Genomic DNA, 22,586 nt, shown 5'->3' with positions numbered 1-22,586 from the left:
ATTGAGAAATTACGTATCGAATGGTATGAGCCACAAATGTATATAGGTATGTATTGGAATATGTTGACATTGAGGATTGTGAGCCCTTCACATCATATATTTCATGGAGGAGCAACTTGTAGCTGTAGCACACTCTCTACCCACAGTTGTGTGCATTAGTTTGCTCTACAACCTCGCATCTTTGTAAGTCCATTGCTTCCTGCAAGTCACCTTTGTACTTTGTGACTTGTCCGATTTCACTTATTAACTTTGATGTAGACCTATCCATCATAACATACAAGGGTAGGAATACGTGCATCACACAAGATACATACCATAAAAGTTAAGAGTCAATTATGGTAACACATTGCCATGATATCTTGCTATTGAATTGGCAAGATAACATTTCTTTGCATGAGGGTCCAAAGTCACCAAAATCCAATGTGAACTACATGGCCAATTAAGAATATCTATGATTTGACTACATCTTACCTCTGGTAAAAGTAATTATAAGGTTGCAATGTCACTTACTGCTCATAATATGCCATAATGATAACTCATACATTGTCCATATTGAGAGATTGCAGCCAAGTATGAACCTCATACAAAAGCTTGTAAACACCTATTTCATTAATTTTGGACTTTTTCTATTGTTTTTGGACGAAGCCCAAAAATCCTTCCCAAATGAAAACTTTACTTTGTGAAAATATCCTTCCCAAATCAAAATTTTACTTTTTGAAAATATTCTTCCCAAATCAAAAGTTCACTTTGTGGCACTATCATATTCACATAAAAATATTGTTTTTTCAATCTATACTTTTGCACCAACATGCAAGAATTTGAAATAATCCTATATTAGAAATTCTAGCTATATCTAAGTTATTTGTTAATTTAATTATTTTTAATATTTTTCCTTGACGTTTTTCCTTGACGTGATAAATTTATAAATCCATGAAAGGAGACTTAAATATTTCATGAAAATAACATTGTCACTCGCAATATGCACAAAATTTTTAAAACTTTTAATAAATAGAAAAAAGACATGATGCCATAAGACCCAAGTTTTGTATTGAACCAAAGAGGTATAATAGCAATTATAGCTATTATTATATGATTACATTGAGAGACGTTGCTCTCAACTAGAGTCTTTATATCCAAAATGATATAGATTGAACATATGTTTTACAATTTAAATTGTTGCTCTTAAAGAGCCTCAATTCGTGCCATCTGCATAATTTGACTCCCCATTGTCTTATTGCACAATGTCACAACAGTCCCTTGCCAGGTGCCATCTGCATAATTTGACTCCCACTTGTCTTGTCAAGCCTTGCCCCTTGGGTGCATTGACTCCGCATTGTCTTATTGCTCAATGCGATAGTCCCTTGCCAGGTGCCATCTGCATTAACTCCCTATTGTCTTGCCAAGCCTTGACCCTTGGGTGACATCCAGTGCAAAATACAGGTGCCATCTGCATTAACTCCCACAAGTTGTCTTGCCAAGCCTTGCCCCTTGGGTGCATTGACTCCCCATTGTCTTATTGCTCAATGTGATAGTCCCTTGCCAGGTGCCATCTGCATTAACTCCCTATTGTCTTGGCAAGCCTTGACCTTGGGTGACATCCAGTGCATATTTTGACTCTCATTTGACATAGGAGGTGATGACTCTGATTATAATTGTCTTGGATTGGCTTCTTGCCTAGTACCCAAATAAAATCCTTCAATGGACTTCAATACAAAGCTTTAATCATGGACATTCTTCATTTGCGCTGTCTCCTTCTACTTCCTCCTTGGCGAGCATCCTTAAAAATTCGTGTATATGCAAAATAGTTTGCTGTGGTATTTTTATTTTTCCTTCTACCTCATATCCCATGCGCTTCTTTGATTTCTTTGCCCTTGAATGCCAAGACACTATGATTGTCTCCGTTGAAACTTGAGAGACCGCTTCATTATTTGGGACCCACTCCTTCATTATACAATTAGTATACAATGTGTTGTTATCCATATTCTCCTTCCTGCCCTTTGGCTCATACCATACCGCTGTAAATGTTGTAGCTCTCCCTTGGTCATCTCTTTGCACATCAACTACTTTTGCAACCCAAAACTTCACATTCTCATATTCATCATCCGATGGCCGAACCACAACAAAACAATCGACCTCTATATCTACTTGTGGCATAAACTCTCTCTTCTTCGGTCCACAATATGGACGTAGGAGTAATGATACAAATTCATTTTCAAAGACTGGAGCTGGGCGCAAATCGTTATGAACATTTGGCCAAAACATATTGCATTCTTCCTTGACATCCTTTGAGCCTCGCATTCTCATTAAATTTTGTGTCTTGTTAATTACAGTGGTAGTGTGTTCTCTCCAAGTAGGCTTCGAATCAGGATATCTCTGGAGCATTTCCTCTTTGTATGTAATAAATGCTTTTAATCCTTCTATTTCACAGTTAGACCTCTCATTGAATTCTTGTATAGGAGCCCATGTTGGATACCTTTCCTTGCTGGGAATTGAAGTTAAGAGACTGTAAGGTTCTTCAAGTTCCCATTTTGTATCATGAGAATACTGTTGCCATTGCATTACAGGTTTTTCATCTTTAAAAAAAAAACGAAAGTAGTGTGGATTGGTATGACCTGTCAATGCATCACCACCCGTTTGTATGAAAGGTAGAATGAAGCGCTTTCAATCATACATTCTTTCGAGCCTCTCACATACTGTACTTTCCTTATGACCACCAACTTGCCTGCCACATCTTCTTACCAAGTCATCTATTGTCTCCACATCCTTGCATTTAAGCTCCCTTGAGACTGTGCTAAAAACCTGATCGATATCCTCATGTGTATGCCCAACATACAAAAATCCACATTCGACCTCATTGAAGATTCGATGAGCAACTAGCATGGAGCAGAATGCAAACATGAGTATATTCTTATTTTCTCGCCATCAATTATTAGCTTGTATTCTCAAAGTCGGTGGTAGGCGACCTTTTTCTGCATGTACATTGCGAATTGCCTTCATAATAGATGTTACAACTTGATTGCTATCATGTAGATGCAAGGAATCAATCCATATATCTGCAAAGAACTTAATTCCATGCACTAACACTCCACATAGATGTGTCTTTAGAAAGTGCTTTCCTTGTAATTTAGGTGGAGTGGCAACAAAACGAGGCAATGTTGTTGTATTCTGATCCATGCCATCTACAATAAGGCACATGTAGTCATCGGGATGCGAAATAGCTTGCTCCTTCCAAAATGCATATTTTTGTCTGGAATGTCGAATAAGGTCATGATGAGATTTTTGGTTTTTTTTGTATAATTCCCTTTGATTTGGACATGTTGCACTCTCAATCGCTCGCTTTAAATCATCACAGACGTTGCACTTTGACATTTTTTGACTCCTTGGGATTTTAACATATCCAAAGTTCTTCTTCCAAAGAGTATACAAAGTATGAGAAGAAGCTACGGCATCCCCTCTTTGCCTTTGCTTTTATGCAATAGAGTCAAATACTTCGAGCTTTGTCAAGCCCATTGGAAGGTGCATTTCAGTGATCGTGTCACCGTTAGGGAGTTTGGTAGATATATGGGGTTGAGGTAAAGCATTTTCATGTATGAAGTCTTGCAAAATTGCTGCTGCCCTGACAGTTGAGATTCTTGATTTGGACCTTCCTCTATTACCGTGAATGCTAAATTTGTTGCCGCCCTTTGCCTTGGTGACTAAATCCCAATATGTACCATGGGATAATCCAATAATATTGTGATATGCCTTATTGCAAATCCTTTTTCCATTTACGAGAGGTTTTACCTTTTGTCTTGAACTTAGCATTTTATTGCCATTCTGAAGAAAGCAAGAGAGACTTGTGAGAAGGTATTCATTTCTTTCGCTTCCTCTTCTTTGCCACACGTGTCCTCTACATTCCCTGATGTCTGCAAGATCAATGAAGCACATACATCTTCGCTTGCAACATAGATATCCCAATGCATTTAACATGTTCTCCTCCTTCATTACTCTCTTCCTCTTTGGTTGCTTTTGTGGATCTGCCTGGATTCGCTTTCTCTTCATGCATATGTATGACCGTTTTCGTTCCTCGTGCACGTTGTTATCTGTATTTATGCACTTCTTCTCCTCACATTTGTTTGTAACCAAGCATCCATGATTGGTCGTTGCATCCTTGGCCATATCACAATCAAAGTTAAATATTGAATAATCCTCTGTTGATCTCATCCTCGTTTTTAACATACTCTTAGGACCATTCAATGAATTCAATATTCTACGAGAGTATTGAGAACCTTGAAACTCTTCCACTCCTGAGAGAACATCACTCATTGGGACATCTTGCATGGCTTTCACAAATCCACAAGCTTGATTGACACCAGGTTTGTTAATATGCATGAACTCATCCACACTTGACAAGACATCGCTATTGAAACCTTTGCCCTTCTCACTGTGCAAGAATTCATCCACCCCATATAAGGCTTCGCTTATAAAATCATTTTGTTTCTCGAAACCAATCAGCTCATCCACTCCAGATAAGATGTCACTTCTATAATTGAGTATATTGAAATCATCCACATTTGAAGTGATAGAGCTTGGCACATGGGCACGCTTTTTAGGTCCTTTGATATTATAGTATACCTCGGGGGGGTCACTATGTATAAACCCTCTATATCACGTGCGTTCAAGGCCTATATTTAAAGTCCCTTATCTGTAAAAAAATTTCATTAATAAAATGTACCCCTTTTCTATACAAATCTGTAAATTTTTTCCAAAACTATTTTAAATAGTCCCTTATGTATATTTATTTCTGTAAATTTTAGAAATAAAAAAAATCCTTCTGTTGAACTCACGTGATAGGGTTACATATGATGAGTGACCCCCCCGAGTAGTATACCTTGTCTTTATCATTGAAAATCACGTGCCTCTTTCTCATGTTTAAAAATTGCATGCTCCATCTCATATTCTTGCCTACCTCATAGTAGGGATCACATAAGGTTGTTATGTTATCAACCATACCATCATCAGTGACTTTAGAATCCTCATCTGTGCAAATGACCATTGCTCCACTTGTTCAAATCCCAATACTTCACCTTCTTCTACAGTCTTATTTGCAAATGATCTCATTTGTAAAATGTCCCCTATAGTAAAATCCAAGGTGGTGCACTTTGTATTCTTGATAATGTCTGTTGCATAAGTCTCATCTTTGTCCCATGCTATAAATGATTTGTTGGATGTATTGTAGGGCATAACATCTCCAAGTGTTTCCATATCTCCACATTTATAGTTAAGCTCAACATGTGCGCTAAGAATATTTGATACACTAACTGCCACCTTATCTTCGCCGAGTCTTCGAAAGTGGCAAACTGAATTGGGATCACAATCATGGATTGTAGCAAATGCAACTACTTCTCTTTTGCTACATAAAATCACATCCATCCCTAGAACAAAATCTATAGCCATCTCCTTTGTGAGAGTCCTTCGCAAGCAAGCTGCAATAGCAACATTTACATAAATATTAGTCTCTTTTTAATAATCTACTCATTTATTATAATTTTTAATTAGTACTTAATTTATTGGTGGGAGAAGTTATCTGATCAACAGATGGACATGCCAAGTTATCCTTTGCATGGTCGATCGAGCATTAAATACTATTATTGCTCTAGTGTCATGCACATCCGTAAAAAAACACGAGCCTACTAGGTATGTTATCCGATCAAGCACTTATGGGATGGGTGTGCCACTTTGCATGTAAGTCAATTCCACCTAGTTGAAGGTGTGTGCAAAGTATTGTGCCCATCGGATATCCTTTGCATTGTCGATCAAGCATAAAACGCCGTTTTTGCCTTAGTGTCATGCACAACCATGAAAAAACACGGTCCTAAGTGTGTTAATCAAACAAGTACTTATCGGATGGGGGCTCCAGTTTGCACGCAAGTCTCTTTCAACTACCTTGAGGTGTGTGCAAAGTATTGTCACCATCGGATATGCTTTGCATGGTCGATCACGCATTATACAACGTTTTTCCTGTAGTGATATGCACATCCGCAAAAAAACACGCCCTTAGGTATGTTATCTGACCAAGTACTTATTGGATGGGTGTGCCTCTTTGAGAACATTTCAATACCACCTAAGTTGAGGAGTACGAAAATTTTTGTGCCCATCGGATATCCTCTGCATGGTCAATCGAGCATTAAATACTATTTTTGCTCTACTGTCATGCACATCCGTAAAAAAAAACGCTGCTAGCTATGTTATCTGATCAAGCACTTATGGGATGGGAGTGCTACTTTTCATGTAAGTCAGTTCCACCTAGTTGAAGGTGTATGCAAAGTATTGTGCCCATTGGATATGCTTTGCATTGTTGATCATGCATAAAACACCGTTTTTGCCTTAGTGTCATGCACAACCATGAAAAAACACGGTCCTAAGTGTGTTAATCAAACAAGTACTTATCGGATGGGGGCTCCACTTTGCACGCAAGTCCGTTTCACCTACGTTGAGGTGCGTGCAATGTATTGTCACCATCGTATATGCTTTGCATGGTTGATCACGCATTATACACCGTTTTTTCCCTAGTGATATGCACATCCGCAAAAAAACACGCCCTTAGGTGTGTTATCTGACCAAGTACTTATCGGCTGGGTGTGCCTCTTTGAGAACATTTCAATACCACCTAGGTTGCAGTGTAGGAAAAGTATTGTGCCCATCGGATATCCTTTGCATGGTCGATCGAGCATTAAATACTATTTTTGCTCTAGTGTCATGCACATCCGTAAAAAAAACACGCTGCTAGGTATGTTATCCGATCAAGCACTTATGGGATGGGTGTGCCACTTTGCATGTAAGTCAATTCCACCTAGTTGAAGGTGTGTGCAAAGTATTGTGCCCATCGGATATGCTTTGCATTATCGATCAAGCATAAAACAACGTTTTTGCCTTAGTGTCATGCAGAACCATGAAAAAACACGGTCCTAGGTGTGTTAATCAAACAAGTACTTATTGGATGGGGGCTCCACTTTGCACATAAGTCCTTTTCAACTACGTTGAGGTGCGTGCAAAGTATTGTCACCATCGGATATGATTTGCATGGTCGATCACGCATTATACACCGTTTTTTCCCTAGTGATATGCACATCCGCAAAAAAACATGCCCTTAGGTGTGTTATCTGACCAAGTACTTATCGGATGGGTGTGCCTCTTTGAGAACATTTCAATACCGCCTAGGTTGAGGCATACGAAAAGTGTTGTGCCCATCGGATATCCTTTGCATGGTCGATCGAGCACATCCGTAAAAAAACACGTTACTAGGTATGTTATCCAATCAAGCACTTATGGGATGGGCGTCCCACTTTGCATGTAAGTCAATTACACCTAGTTGAAGGTGTGTGCAAAGTATTGTGCCCACTGGATATGCTTTTCATTGTCGATCAAGCATAAAACGCCGTTTTTGCCTTAGTGTCATGCACAACCATGAAAAAACACGGTCCTAGGTGTGTTATTCAAACAAGTACTTATGGGATGGGGGCTCCACTTTGCACGCAAGTTTTTAGGAAAAGTATTGTGCCCATTAGATATCCTTTGCATGGTCGATCGAGCATTAAATACTATTTTTGCTCTAGTGTCATGCACATCCGTAAAAAAAGCACGTTGTTAGGTATGTTATCCGATCAAGCACTTATGGGATGGGTGTGCCACTTTGCATGTAAGTCAATTCCACCTAGTTGAAGGTGTGTGCAAAGTATTGTGCCCATCAGATATACTTTGCATTGTGGATCAAGCATAAAACAACATTTTTGCCTTAGTGTCATGCACAACCATGAAAAAACACGGTCCTAGGTGTGTTAATCAAACAAGTAGTTATTGGATGGGGGCTCCACTTTGCACGCAAGTCCGTTTCATCTACGTTGAGGTGCGTTCAAGGTATTGTCACCATCGGATATGATTTGCATGGTCGATCACGCATTATACACCGTTTTTTCCCTAGTGATATGCACATCCGTAAAAAAACACGCCCTTAGGTATGTTATCTGACCAAGTACTTATCGGATGGGTGTGCCTCTTTGAGAACATTTCAGTACTACCTAGGTTGCAGTGTAGGAAAAGTATTGTGCCCATCGGATATCCTTTGCATGGTCGATCGAGCATTAAATACTATTTTTGCTCTAGTGTCATGCACATCCGTAAAAAAAACACGCTGCTAGGTATGTTATCCTATCAAGCACTTATCAGATGGGTGTGCCACTTTGCATGTAAGTCAATTCCAACTATTTGAAGGTGTGTGCAAAGTATTGTGCCCATCGGATATGCTTTGCATTGTCGATTAAGCATAAAACACCGTTTTTGCCTTAGTGTCATGCAGAACCATGAAAAAACACGGTCCTAAGTGTGTTAATCAAACAAGTACTTATCGGATGGGGGCTCCACTCTGCACACAAGTCCGTCTCAACTAGGTTGAGATGCATGCAAAGTATTGTCACCATCGGATATGCTCTGCATGGTCGATTACGCATTATACAACCTTTTTCCCGTAATCATATGCACATCTGCAAAAAAACACGCCCTTAGGTATGTTATCTGACCAAGTACTTATCGGATGGGTGTGCCTCTTTAAGAACATTTCAATATCACCTAAATTAAGGTGTAGGAAAAGTATTGTGCCCATTGGATATGCTTTGCATGGTCGATCGAGCATTAAATACCATTTTTGCCTTAGTGTCACAACAAGACAAAGCACCCATAGACGCGCGCACAGACGCGTTTCATGAACTAAATAAAAAACTTAGTGGTGCATCTATTTGCGCGTCTATTTGCGTGTCTAGAGACCCGCATCTAATTGCGCGTCTATATATCAGACTTACGCGCGTATAGACACGCACAAAGACGCATAAATAGATGCGCTTATAAACACTTTTATAAACGCTCATGTAGACGCAAGTCGAACAAACAGACGCGAATATAAACGCGTTTTTAAACACACTGATAGATGTGCTTTTTTTTTTTTTTTTTTTTACAGAATACTGTGTATGTTGTGTATGCTATATAGTTACAAGAATCCCATATCCACATTCTGTAATTCCAAATAAAATATTACAACTCCAAAACGCAATAAAATTGAAAGCTCAAAAAGTGCTTGTATATACATATAGCACGAAGCTAAGCCACGTCATGTGGCTTCAAGTACAAAAAATAAGGAAGCTAAGCCATGTCATGTGGCTTCAAGTACAAAAAATAAGAGGAGTCTATATACAAGAGGCACGAAGCCAAGCCAGTGGCTTTAAGTACAAAAAAGAGTAGCTAGCACTACTTATACGACTAATCTATGTTCTCCATCTCCTCGCTCCCTTCCACGCTCCCTTCTGCGCCTCCTTCCTCCTCTTCCTCATCGTCTTGTGCACGGGCCTGTAAACAAGGGACAACATATATCAATGTATGAAAAATCAAATCTTTACTTGTAATTTTGGCATTATTTAAGTACTTTCAAATACCTCAGGGGCATGTCCAGTAGCTCGGATATACTGCTCCTCAGTAATCAACCCGTCATCATAGAAGTGCCTCCATGTATCTCCTCTGCGATGGTGGTAGTGGTAGGCTGTCTCCACTGGAGTAGGGTATCTGCCCACGATCTCAAGCTGCATGACCGCGATACACTTTGTGGAGGGATTAGTACAAAGAAACAACCAACCTCCTAATAAACTACATAAGCAATATAATTTGAGATCGATACTTACAAATTGGGCCTCCCATGATTCAACACCCCCTGCTCCAAAATGCGCGCTTCCATATTCCTCCATCTGGATCCTCCGTGCCTCCACATGCTGCAGACTGGGCTCCTCCCTCGCTGACTTCATTGCCTTCTTTCACTCACGCCTTTGAGTGGTGTGGGGCGGGCCCCTTGGAGGTTGTTCTGCCTCAAGCCTGGCAAGCTCCGCTAGTGCCTGCCTCTTAAGGGAAGATCTTTTATTGCTAAGTATCGTAACAATCTTTGACTTCCCCCATTTATCTGTGAACTGGCGATTGGGGGGGTTAGGATACCTAGAGCGAACAGTAGCGAGGGTCTCATCAGCCAACCTCTTTGGGTGGTCTTTATAATGGATAAAGCAATCTCTGTAATTGTTAGCAATTACAGAGCGCATGAAGGCCATGATGTCCTTCCCCCGCGCATCCATCAAGATGCCTCCTGTCTGAGTGATGTCATAATAAATCATACCATCACCCAGAGGCACGTCTAAATCATCTGAATCATCCTCCTCCTCACCGCCACATGGCCCAAAGCACTGTGCCATGCATCCACCACCGCTCTCCCTGCTACCCTGTCGCGTCGAGCTCGTACGCTGGCCACTCGTAGCTGGGGACTGCACGGGACTATGCTAACCACTCGTAGCTGGAGAACCGAGTCTCGACGGCTGGGGAGTATGTCGACGGCTCGTCGAGATAGAAGGACCTCCTGACGGCATGGGGGAAGGGGCATAAGACGGGATGGTAGAAGGGACATAAGACGGCATGGGGGAAGGGGCATAAGACGGTACGGGGGAAGGGGCATAAGAAGGGGCATAAGACAGCTGTGCGAACTCCGCTGGGGTGATCTCAGGCGGTGTGGGGTGGCTCGGAGTCTGTAGTGCCGACTCCTGGGGAGTGTTAAGGGTACCCGTCATATACCCGTATAACTCCGCAAGACTAGGAGGGTGCCCTAAAAGATTATATAAGTCCTTCCAAATCGATTCCCACGGATCAGGTGAGCTAGAAGCACTTCCTAGCCACACGTTGAACTGGAAAAAAGAAAACAAATCTATTACTTTGGGAGCTGAGAAGAAAGGGGAAGAAAAAAGAGGCTCTGTCAGAGCGCGTCTATAGACCTGTCTAATTTGCGCGTCTATAGACGCATCTAACAAAGCGTTTTTCAATTCGTTTAAAAGCGCGTCTAACAGTCCGTCTAACTTTCCGTTTAACAGGCCATTTAAAAGTCTGTTTAACAGAGCGTCTATGTGCGCGTCTATAAACGCGTCTGTGTGTGTCTGCAATAAGCCAGACGCGCGGATAGACGCGCCTGTAGATGCGCCTATAGACGCGCTCCGACAGATGAGAATACTAAAAAGTCGAAAAGGACGTTGCGCCCGATAAAAGAACGTGTCGCTCATACCTAGATCCTGCGTTTCGTGGATGCGAGAAAGTACAAAACTGGAAAGAGCAAGAAAGAACAACTTCAAAAGGACTTACTTGGAAAAAGGTATGGAAGGATCTTCCTTTTCCAAACTTGTTTCTTCTCCTTGTTCGTACTCCTCCTCTCCTTTAGGCTTGGAAGCAAGTGTAGGTACGGGCCCTTTCTCTTGAGTGAAAGCTTGGAACTTGTATGGGAGGCTCTCTCTTAAGCTTCGAATCTATGGAACTGCTAATAAAGAAGGAAGGAAGCCGCTCGCGAAGTTTAAGTAAGGTAAAGAAAAGCAAAGCGAGCGGCGCACCGAAAAGCAGGTTTAAAAGCTGCGTCTATAGTCGCGTCTATTAGCGCATCTATAGGCACGTCTAAATACACAGAGTAGATGCGCGTTTAGATGCGCCTTTAGATGCAATGTTAGACGCGACTATAGACGCGGCGATAGAAGAGCAAATTTGGTGGGTTGTTTGTTTGTAGGATGTCTCCATCTTCAACAAGTAGCTCCAGTGAGGATGAATCCCTCCGTATCCACCATCGCGAAATGTGGTTGGAGCAAAAAATCAAATGTATGTGTGATCGATGTCGAGGAAACATGTATCGTGCATGCAGGATTACGCTCAATCATATCTCAAAGTATGGAGAATGGGATGTGACCGTAAACAGGGTAAGGGTTTGTAAGTTAAGGTTGATTGAGATACCTATGGGTGTTCATATGTTTGAGTTATGATCCCGTTTTAATTTGATACAGGATGCAGTGCCACACCCGCACATGTTACCCTATGCCCATCGTGAGGAGGCAAAGCGTCGGCGATATGAGGTGGGATCTTTAGGAGGGACCATCACGGATGCATGGAGTGATGGTGATAGTAGCCCTCCGCCATTACCTCATGAAGCTGTGGAGGAGGAGGTGTTTGATGATATGGTGCGGGATTTATATGTCCATCAAGGGAGGGATAATAGCATGGAGCAGGATGATCTTTTTACCACAGCATCGACTCCACTGTTTGAGGGGTGCACATTCTCTGTTCTACGTGCCTCCCTTGAGTTACTAAACTTGCAAACCATATATGGATGGAGCAATGCAAGTTTGAATGCATTACTCAAGTAAGCTTTAAAGTCGATTTTGCAAACATGGTGAATTATGCGCGTGGGTCAATTACTCGAATGCTTTTCCTCATTTATGGTCTTCACGTGCAGGCTATTGTGTAAAATGCTTCCAAGGGAGAATAAATTACCGACCTCAAGAGATATGGCAAGGCAACATGTGACCTCTCTTGGAGGATTAGATTACAAGCGCATCCATGCATGTGTCAACGATTGCGTTTTGTTTCGTGGACTACATAAGGATGCAAGAGAGTGTCCTACTTGTGGAGAGGCAAGATATAGAGCAGATCTCAAAACCTTGGACGTGCCTCGTAAGGTATTGCGACATTTTCCCATAATCCCTCGCATCCAACATATGTTCAAGTGCAAATCTATTGCAGAGCTCATGTCATGGCATTCCTCCCATCGATCAACCGATGGCAAGTGGAGAACTCCCGCGGACTCTCCTGCGTGGAAGCATATTGAAGACACATGGCCAAGCTTCAAGGAAGAACCTAGGAGCTTGAGACTTGGATTGGGTATGGACGGTGTGAACCCATTTGGTCTCAAAAGCACGTCTTACAGTGTATGGCCAGTGGTATTGGTGAATTACAATCTTCCACCCTCTATGGCTATTAAGAAAGGACATGTCATGCTGTCCCTTCTAATTCCAGGGAAACATAAAGTCAAAAACCCTGATGTTTATTTGGAGCCTTTGATTGATGAGCTAGAGATACTTTGGAGAGGTATCGATGTGCATGATGTGAGCAGGCCTCCCTCATCATGAGACTTCAACTGCAAAGCAGTCTTGATGTGGACGATGCATGACTTCCCAGGCTATGGCGAGTGTTCAGGTAAGCATTGCATTTTTTAATTATGAATGACAAAGGACGTGGCACCCTAAACCCACCTTCCACTCTTAATTGCATCTATTGTTTAGGTCTCACTACATCGGGTTACCATGCATGTCCTGTTTGTGGTCCTTCGCTAGTTGCCTCACGGGCAGACGCATTGAATAAGGTCATCTATGAGAATCACCATCGATTTCTTCCACCTGATCATCCTAGATATGTTGCCCCTTGGAATGAAGTCCTCCCACAATCACTCACCGCGGCAGATTGGATGAGAATTTGGGACGGTTCCACGACTCCTCCACCACTTGGCATGAGCCGGTAAGGATTTGTAACTATTGGCTGGAAGTAAAGATTGGCTATATTGGTTGAAAGTAAATATTGCACGCTAACACTTTATTTTGTTTAGATACTCCATCTTTTATCGTTTACCATATTGGTCCCACCTCAAGATCAATCACCTGCTCTACCCATGCATATCTTCAAGAATGTGGCATCTACCATTTGGGAGCATTTGAATGGGACACGAGATTCAGCAGGCATAAGGGAGGATCTACGTACCACAGGGAGGATGCGTGAAGCTTGGCCTCAAGAGAGACCAAATGGGCGTGTTTTTTTACCTCGTGCACCGTGGATGTTATCAAAGCTAGAGATGGCGACGGTGAAGCCCGCTATTACTACAATTCGTACCCCCACTGGATGCATGAGGTGTTTGAAGGGAGCCTTTACAAAGAGCAAGAAAAGAGGTGTAGAGCAATTATATGGCTTGAAATCTCATGATTGGCACAAGATGCTCCAAGTAAGTATTTTATATGCATAATATCTTTTTCCTCTCAAATTTGTGAGTGAATAGCTATAAGCAACTAATCAACCACCTCCTCGCGGGTTCAGTTCATACTACCTACTAGCATTTCACATAGTGCATCAAAGGACGTGAAAGATTGTATTTACAAGATGGGCGAGCTTGTGAGGTATGTGAGCTCAAAGGAAATAGATCCCACCACGCTTGAGAATGCTCGAGTTATGTCAGTGGAGGCGGTTTGTTTAGTGGAGGAGACATTTCCACGTTCTATTCTCACAAGCCAACTACATCTCATAGTACATTTGGAGGATGAGATTGCTATATGCGGTACTATACATGCACGATGGTTGTTCTTCCTCGAGCGCTTCATGAAGACGTTGAAGGGCTTCGTGAGACAAAATGCAAGACCCGAAGGTAGCATGGCCGAGGGTTGGTTGGTACAAGAGTCACTTGTATATATTTCTGAGTTTCTTGTTGATGTGGATAGCTCTCTCCCACGACTATGGAGAGATGATGAAGACCTAAGGATGACCTCTATTGTGTCTCAAGGAAAAGGACGCAACAAAGTAATAGACACGGAGTTGCATAATAGTATCAACCTCTTTTGCGTGCTTAATAGTGATGTGATGAAAAGATGGGTGACAAGATACGAGGATGCAAAGGCAAGAAGACAAGAAGAAAGGGCCCTCTTTCGTACACACCACGAATCTCGTGTGCCATACCCTCAGCATCTAAGAGCACTTCCAAAGGATATTCATGTGGATTGGCTACTTGATGAAATGGAGAAAGCAGAGAAAGACGAGGGGATGCATATCACGATGGAAGAATGGGAGTATGCTAGGGGATGCATGAGCAAGGTCGGTATATAGAATGTTATGCATAAGTTAGGAGCTTTTTATAATTTAGATTGCTAATTATTTAATTGATTTTTTCTTGGTGTAGTGCACTATGTTCAATGCTATATGGTGTGAGGGCAAGCATTTTCGAACACAACGGATTGATGATAAGAGAAACACACAAGATTGCGGCGTCATTGCTAGCTTTGAGGGAGCCAATGGAGCCATGGATGATTATTGTGGCATAATCCAAGATATCATTATGCTTGACTTTCGACACTTCTTTGTGTATGTTTTGGATGTAAAGTGGTTTAAGGACGTGGTGGAAAGAGGCCCTAATGCAACAATCAAACGCCATGCAAGTGGCTTTGTAACTATTGACTCCACAAAGTTTTGGCAAAGTAGGAAGGACACACTAATACTACCACAACAATGTGAACAGGTACTGTGCACACACATAAAAATACTAGCTTTTAAATATTTGATGCAAGAAAAGTAACATGATTGTATTTGTGTTTGAATTAGGTTGTCTATCAACCAATGGTGGATAATAATAGATGGTGGCATGTCATACCTATTATGCCACGTTCCAAAGTGATGTATAGTACATTTACTAATATGGAGCGTATGGAGGATGATCATGGCCATGGACGTGATGATGACCGTGATACAAGAGAGGAGGATGATCATGAGATAGGAGATATAGATATTGAGGCCGGCATTACCCGTGAGGACGAGCCTACCATTGGAGATGTTGATTTTGATGAGCACATGAGTGGCACAAGTAGTAGTGGGTTGAATGTATTTGTAGATCTAAACACTTGTTTAGATTTTGAAGTAGATAGTTTGGCAAGGGTTGATCTCATTGAGGATGAGATTGAACCGTAGCCCCACAATTGATATTGGCAAAACTATTTTACATATTGTCTCATTCTCCTCATTTCACTTAATTCTTGTATATGTGGGCTTGCAAAAAATTATGTGCTTTGGTAATCATGGGCAATGTTTGGAAAGCAATGATGTACACCAAAATCTCACTTTCTGTATTCTCTGGAGCGCATTTATTTACGCATCTAAATGCGCCTTTGATTCTCAGTGTAAACGCGCAAATAAACGCGCAAATACACGCGCTAATAAACGGGATGTTAAACGGGCCCATATTTTCTCAGGTCAAACGCGTAAATAGACGCGATGATTTACGCGCAAATAAACGAGCCTTTAGCCGCACTTATAGACGCGCCCGTAATTTCGCTACTAAAGCAACGCCTATAGACACGCCCGCTATTTTGCGCGTCTACCAAGCGCGTCTATAGTTGCTTTGTGTTGTTGTGTGTCATGCACATCCGTAAAAAAACACGCTGCTAGATGTGTTAACCGATCAAGTACTTATGGGATGGGAATGCCACTTTGCATGTAAGTCAATTCCACCTATTTGAAGGTGTGTGCAAAGTATTGTGCCCATCGGATATGGTTTGCATTGTTGATCAAGAATAAAACACCGTTTTTGCCTTAGTGTCATGCACAACCATATAAAAACATGGCCGCAGGTGTGTTATTCAAACAAGTACTTATCGGATGGGGGCTCCACTTTGCACACAAGTCCGTTTCACCTACGTTGAGGTGCGTGCAATGTATTGTCACCATCGGATATGCTTTGCATGGTTGATCACGCATTATACACCGTTTTTTCCCTAGTGATATGCACATCCGCAAAAAAACACGCCCTTAGGTGTGTTATCTGACCAAGTACTTATCGGCTGGGTGTGCCTCTTTGAGAACATTTCAATACCACCTAGGTTACAGTGTAGGTCAAGTATTGTGCCCATCGGATATCCTTTGCATGGTCGATCGAGCATTAAATACTATTTTTGCTCTAGTGTCATGCACATCCGTAAAAAAACACACTGCTAGGTATGTTATCCGATCAAGCACTTATGGGATGGGCGTGCCACTTTGCATGTAAGTCAATTCCAACTAGTTGAAGGTGTATGCAAAGTATTGTGCCCACCGGATATACTTTCCATTGTCGATCAAGCATAAAACACCGTTTTTGCCCTAGTGTCATGCACAACCATGAAAAAACACGGTCCTAGGTGTGTTATTCAAACAAGTACTTATCGGATGGGGGCTCCACTTTGCACGTAAGTTTGTTTCAACTACGTTGAGGTGCATGCAAAGTATTGTCACCATCGGATATGCTTTGCATGCTCGATCACGCATTATACACAATTTTTTCTCTAATGATATGCACATCCGTAAAAAAACACGCCCTTAGGTGCGTTATCTAACCAAGTACTTATCGGATGGGTGTGCCTCTTTGAGAACATTTCAATACCACCTAGGTTGAGGCTGACGAAAAGTGTTGTGCCCATTGGATATCCTTTGCATGGTCGATCGAGCATTAAATACTATTTTTGCTCTAGTGTCATGCACATCCGTAAAAAAACACGAGCCTGCTAGGTATGTTATCCGATCAAGCACTTATGGGAAGGGTGTGCCACTTTGCATGTAAGTGAATCCCACCTAGTTGAAGGTGTGTGCAAAGTATTGTGCCCGTCGGATATGCTTTGCATTGTCGATCAAGCATAAAACAATGTTTTTGCCTTAGTGTCATGCACAATCATGAGAAAACACGGTCCTAGGTATGTGATTCAAACAAGTACTTATCGGATGGGGGCTCCAGTTTAGACGCAAGTCCGTTTCAACTACGTTGAGGTGCGTGCAAAGTATTGTCACCATCGGATAGGATTTGCATGGTCAATCACGCATTATACACCGTTTTTTCCCTAGTGATATGCACATCTGCAAAAAAACATGCCCTTAGGTGTGTTATCTGACCAAGTACTTATCGGATGGGTGTGCCTCTTTGAGAACATTTCAATACTACCTAGGTTCTGGTGTAGGAAAAGTATTGTGCCCATCGGATATGGTTTGCATGGTCGATTGAGCATTAAATACAATTTTTGCCTTAGTGTCATGCACATCTGTAAAAAAACATACTGCTAGGTGTGTTATGCGATCAAGTACTTATGAGGTGGGAATGTCACTTTGCATGTAAGTCAATTCCACCTAGTTGAAGGTGTGTGCAAAGTATTGTGCCCATCGGATATGGTTTGCATTGTCGATCAAGAATAAAACACCGTTTTTGCCTTAGTGTCATGCACAACCATATAAAAACACGGCCGTAGGTGTGTTATTCAAACAGGTACTTATCGGATGGGTTGAAGGTGCGTGCAAAGTATTGTGCCCACGGGGTATGCTTTGCATTGTTGATCAAGCATAAAACACCGTTTTTGCCTTAGTGTCATGCACAACCATGAAAAAACACGGTCCTAGGTGTGTTATTCAATTAAGTACTTATCGGATGGGGGCTCCACTTTGCACACAAGTCCGCTTCAACTACGTTGAGGTGCATGCAAAGTATTGTCACCATCGGATATGCTTTGCATGGTCGATCACACATTATACACCATTTTTTCTCGAGTGATATGTAAAAAAACACGCCCTTAGGTGTGTTATCTGACCAAGTACTTAACGGATGGGTGTGCCTCTTTGAGAACATTCCAATACCACCTAGGTTGAGGCGTACGAAAATTGTTGTGCCCATCAGATATCCTTTGCATGATCGATCGAGCAATAAATACTATTTTTGCTCTAGTGTCATGCACATCTGTAAAAAAACACGCTACTAGGTATGTTATCCGATCAAGCACTTATGGGATGGGAGTGCGACTTTGCATGTAAGTCAATTCCACCTAGTTGCAAGGATTGGGAGATTTTGGAGGATGAGTGGGTGTTTAAAGGGATTTAGGGGGGATTTAGGCCTCGAGGTGTTTGTGGAAAGAGTAGTCATTAGGGGGGGGGTAAGGGGATTTGACAGAATTTGGGGGATTTGGGTGTTTGACTTGACTTGGAGAGATAGTTTTGGATGTGTTCAGGTGGAGAGGATGAGTAGTGATAGCTCATCAGATAGGGGGCCACCTCTCGGGAGTTTGGAGTGGCTTCGTGAGATAGAGAGCTATTATCTGACTCTGGAGGTTCAAGCAAGGTGGAAGCGGAGGGTGGATTTGGCTTCGAAGAAAAAATCATTCGAGCGCGAGCAATTGGTGCTTATGTTCAACACTCGTCTTGGGCAGATGCCAGGGAAGCTGAAGTTGCAATGGTTTGGTCCATTCTAGATCTTTCATGATTGCGAGCCTACATCGTTCTATCTTGCTGATTTGCAAGAGCACGTACTTCCATATCTAGTGAATGGTTTTCAGCTACATCCATATCATCATGATGGTAGTCAGCTCTCTATGGATTGACGCAAGCACCTCGGGTTTGGTATTCCAAGATTCATACTCATTTGCTCACACTTGGCTTTCAAAACAACCCTACAGAGGCTACCCTTTACATCCGCAAGTGTGGGATAGATTTGATGATTTTAGTCCTTATGTGGATGATATGCTTGTGATTGGGACACATGCTCAGCAAATTGCAGATTTTAAGCTTGATTTGCAGAAGACATTTGGTATGTCTAATCTTGGTCTTTTGCACTACTATCTGGGCATCCAATTTGCTAGTAGTGAGGGGGGAGAAAATGCATGAGTGATTGAGGCTCAAATGTTCTACTGAGTGATTTGAAGGGTAGGATTGAATGTTTTGGTTTTCAAAATTCTAATAAATATTATTTCTTTGGGATGATTTGGCCACTTCTATACTAACCCTATTGGGATGTTATTAGTGAATCTTTGGGATGATGGGTCATTAAATTACTATTTTATCATTTAACTCATTTATTAAAAAGCATATTTTCATTATTATTCTTCAAAATATCACTTGCTATCTTCAATGAGAGACGATTGAAAGAGCTTTACAAAGTTTGATTTGTTGCAGAATGAACTCTTCTGCGCTTCGTTAAGAACGGTGGTGACGAAGTCTACCAAAACTCTAATGGAGTGGTTGAGCTAAATTGTTCTTTTTTATATCATTTTATAACAAGTTGAATACATTCAAAAGGCCTACCCTGGAAGCAAGCTGAGAGAAGAAGAAAAGAAAAAGAGGGAGAGAGAGAAAGGCGGTAGAGAGAAAGGGGGAGAAAAAAATGGGGACCAAAAAATCCACATCATTTTCCCTTTCTTAAAGAGAAACACCTTTACTAAAGCCTTCCCTCCTCAGGGAAGGCCAAAAATTATTTTCCCTTATTATGAATATGATGGCGGATATATATTTAAAGTGAGAATCGTTACGTGGACGATGAGAGCGTTCTCTCAATTATTGAGTGTGTGACAGCCTTGAGATTCTTTGCACTTGAGCCTCCCTCTGCAACTGCCCTTTTTGCTGCATCCTTGATGAAATGAGCCCTCTCCCTAATCTCTTTCCCTTCCATAAGAGCTCTCACTTTCTTCTCCACCTCAAACCTTGTCGCCATCCCATTCTCATCGGTTTCAAAGTTGAGCCCGTTCTTCCATTCATCGTCCATGCACCTGCAATTCAGCATCTGATCGACGAAGTATGGAAAACCCAGCATCGGCAGCCCCTGCACCATACCCTCCAACGTTGAATTCCACCCAGCGTGCGTCAAGAACCCTCCCACAGATGGATGAGACAACACGTGCAGTTGAGGCGCCCAGGTAATAAGAAGGGCTCGGTCTTTCGTTCGATCCTGAAAACCCTCCGGAAGAATGGCAGAGTGGCCGCCCACAAGAAGGCCCGGACGGAGTACCCAAAGTAACGGCACTCCGCTTGCCTCTAGACCGAAAGCGAATTCTTGAATCTTTTCCAGGGATAGTACAGTTATGCTTCCGAAGGAAACGTATAGAACCGAAGACTGTGCACGTGCATCTAGCCATTTGAGGCAGTCGTAATCTTCCGGCCACAGGGGATACGTGCTAATCCTGGACTTGAGCGATCCGTTGAAGTAATCAGAAGGGAGGAGGGGTCCGATCGTATAAATGTCTTGCTGATGCTCGTTGCGAAGCACATCAACCGCAGGCCGTTCCAATTCATCAAAGGTATTTGCAACCACCCAAGTCGCCTCATCAAGGCGGAGGAAAGGCTCGGTGACGAAGTTGAACATGAAGTCGGAGGAATCATAGGTTTGTAGATAATCTGACATGTCTTGCAAGCGCAATGGAGGTGCTCCTGGAACCCAAGTGATGACTTTCTCATTCTTGGGACGGTCTGCCACACATCAACGTCGTTAGTCTGAGAAAACACAGTGGAAAGGAAAAACGATTCTGTGCAATAGAACAGCCTTCCCAACCTAGTGGAGGACGGTAACCTCTCGCCACCAGCAGGTGAGCCGCGTAACTGGCGGCACACTGCGTCCAAAACGCCACTCTGGGAATGCCATATTTGTTAGCCACATCTTGCGTGTGAAGAACATAGATGTCCGAGATGATACAGGTAACGGGTGGCCGTCCTTCGTGCATAAGGCGGTCGATGAGGGCTTCGAAGGCGGCGTGCATTTGTGTTATCGCTTTGCAAACCGCTGGAACATCACTGGTTCGGGCGTGGTCGTCGGGCAGGCCGTCGGGAAGGGCGACAAAGCGGATGTCGAGGGCGGCATCCTCGTCATCAAGGAGGAGCTGGGAGTGAGTAGACTGCAGGATACGAAGATGATTGTATTGAGTATTGACAAAGGTGATGCTGAAGCCCTGAGAAGCGAGCTTCTTGGAGAAGTGCATGAGGGGGTTGATGTGGCCTTGGCCTGGCCATGGCACTACCACAGCATGAGGGAGAGCCGGCATGGTGGAGAGTGAGCTGCTTAGACCGGAGAGCTCCAAGAGTCCAAGGCTATAGCCAAGTAGAGGCTCTACTCCATAGGACTATATTACTATGGACGCAGACAAGTAGAGGCAGGTTGCACGGGTCGATCTCTCAGAAGGGTCACTCCACTCTATTTCTTACTATTGTAGAAAAGTACACGAAAGTTGAATGGGTGCATGTCTCGCCGGGTCACTAAATGTTCTCCAAGGGTCCAAGACTATAGGCAAGGAGAGGCTCTACTCCAAACTCAGGGGGTCACTATGTATAAACCCTCTATATCACGTGCGTTCAAGGCCTATTTCTAAAATCCCTTATCTGTAAATTTTTCATTAATAAAATGTACCCCTTTTCTATACAAATCTGTAAAAATTTTTCAAAACTATTTTAAATAGTCCCTTATGTATATTTATTTCTGTAAATTTTGGAAATTAAAAAAATCCTTCTGTTGAATTCACGTGATAGGGTTACATATGATGAGTGACCCCCCTAAACTCCAAAGGACTCTTACTAATGATTCTAGACAAGTAGAGGCAAGTTGAACGGATGCGTGTCTCACAAGGGTCACTCCACTCTATTACTAATTACGTAGACAAGTAGATGTCTCGCTACTTTCACAAGTGTGTGTGTGTGTGTGTGTGAGTGTGTGTGTGTGAGAGAGAGAGAGAAGGGGGGGGGGGCTAGGAGCCAAATTGACTCCTCCAAAGCAATTTCAAGGAATCAAACACATGCACACCACTACATGGGATGGGGGGGCCGAGGGAAGGGGGTTACACAGTAGCTCAAAAGCACTAGAATCATTGTACAAAGCATTTATGAAGCAAAGATTATCCCAAATGTTGTAGAGAAGAGAAATTTTACTTTGTGTGTGTTTTCTCCTTTGTTTTATATTTTTAGCTTCAAATAAAAGGAAAAATCAAGAATAAACAAAAATTTTGCCTTGCTTTTCACACTAGTGGTGATGGTTGAGCCCCCTCATTCATTGCCAAGAGTTATGTGAGAACTGGATGTTGGCCTCTAACACAAGTTGTGATGGTTGGCCCCCCTCATTCATTGCCCACCATTGGCCTCTCAAATCTTGAAACGGCTTGCCAAGGGTTGTATGAGTTTCGTTGTCTTCTAGGAAGACCGCCCTCAAG

General features: G+C 42.3%; 1 protein-coding gene across 1 annotated transcript; it reads right to left on the bottom strand.

The window, feature by feature from the left end:
* Positions 1–19,781: 19,781 nt before the first annotated feature.
* LOC147894055 (UDP-glycosyltransferase 85A7-like) lies at positions 19,782–21,529 on the bottom strand. The gene is made up of 2 exons (XM_087385432.1): positions 20,945–21,529; positions 19,782–20,862 (listed from the first exon to the last, which is right to left on the bottom strand). The coding sequence occupies exons 1-2, from the start codon at positions 21,429–21,431 to the stop codon at positions 19,925–19,927; spliced, it is 1,425 nt and encodes a 474-aa protein (XP_087241558.1). The 5' UTR covers positions 21,432–21,529; the 3' UTR covers positions 19,782–19,924.
* Positions 21,530–22,586: the final 1,057 nt, after the last annotated feature.

This window comes from Dipteris shenzhenensis, chromosome 14 (genome assembly GCF_047967505.1).
Source record: "Dipteris shenzhenensis isolate YYH24624 ecotype China chromosome 14, Dip_SZ_1.0, whole genome shotgun sequence".
Taxonomy (NCBI): Eukaryota; Viridiplantae; Streptophyta; class Polypodiopsida; order Gleicheniales; family Dipteridaceae; genus Dipteris; species Dipteris shenzhenensis.
Note: the sequence above shows the minus strand (reverse complement) of the source record. Positions and strands in the feature narration are given on the sequence as shown.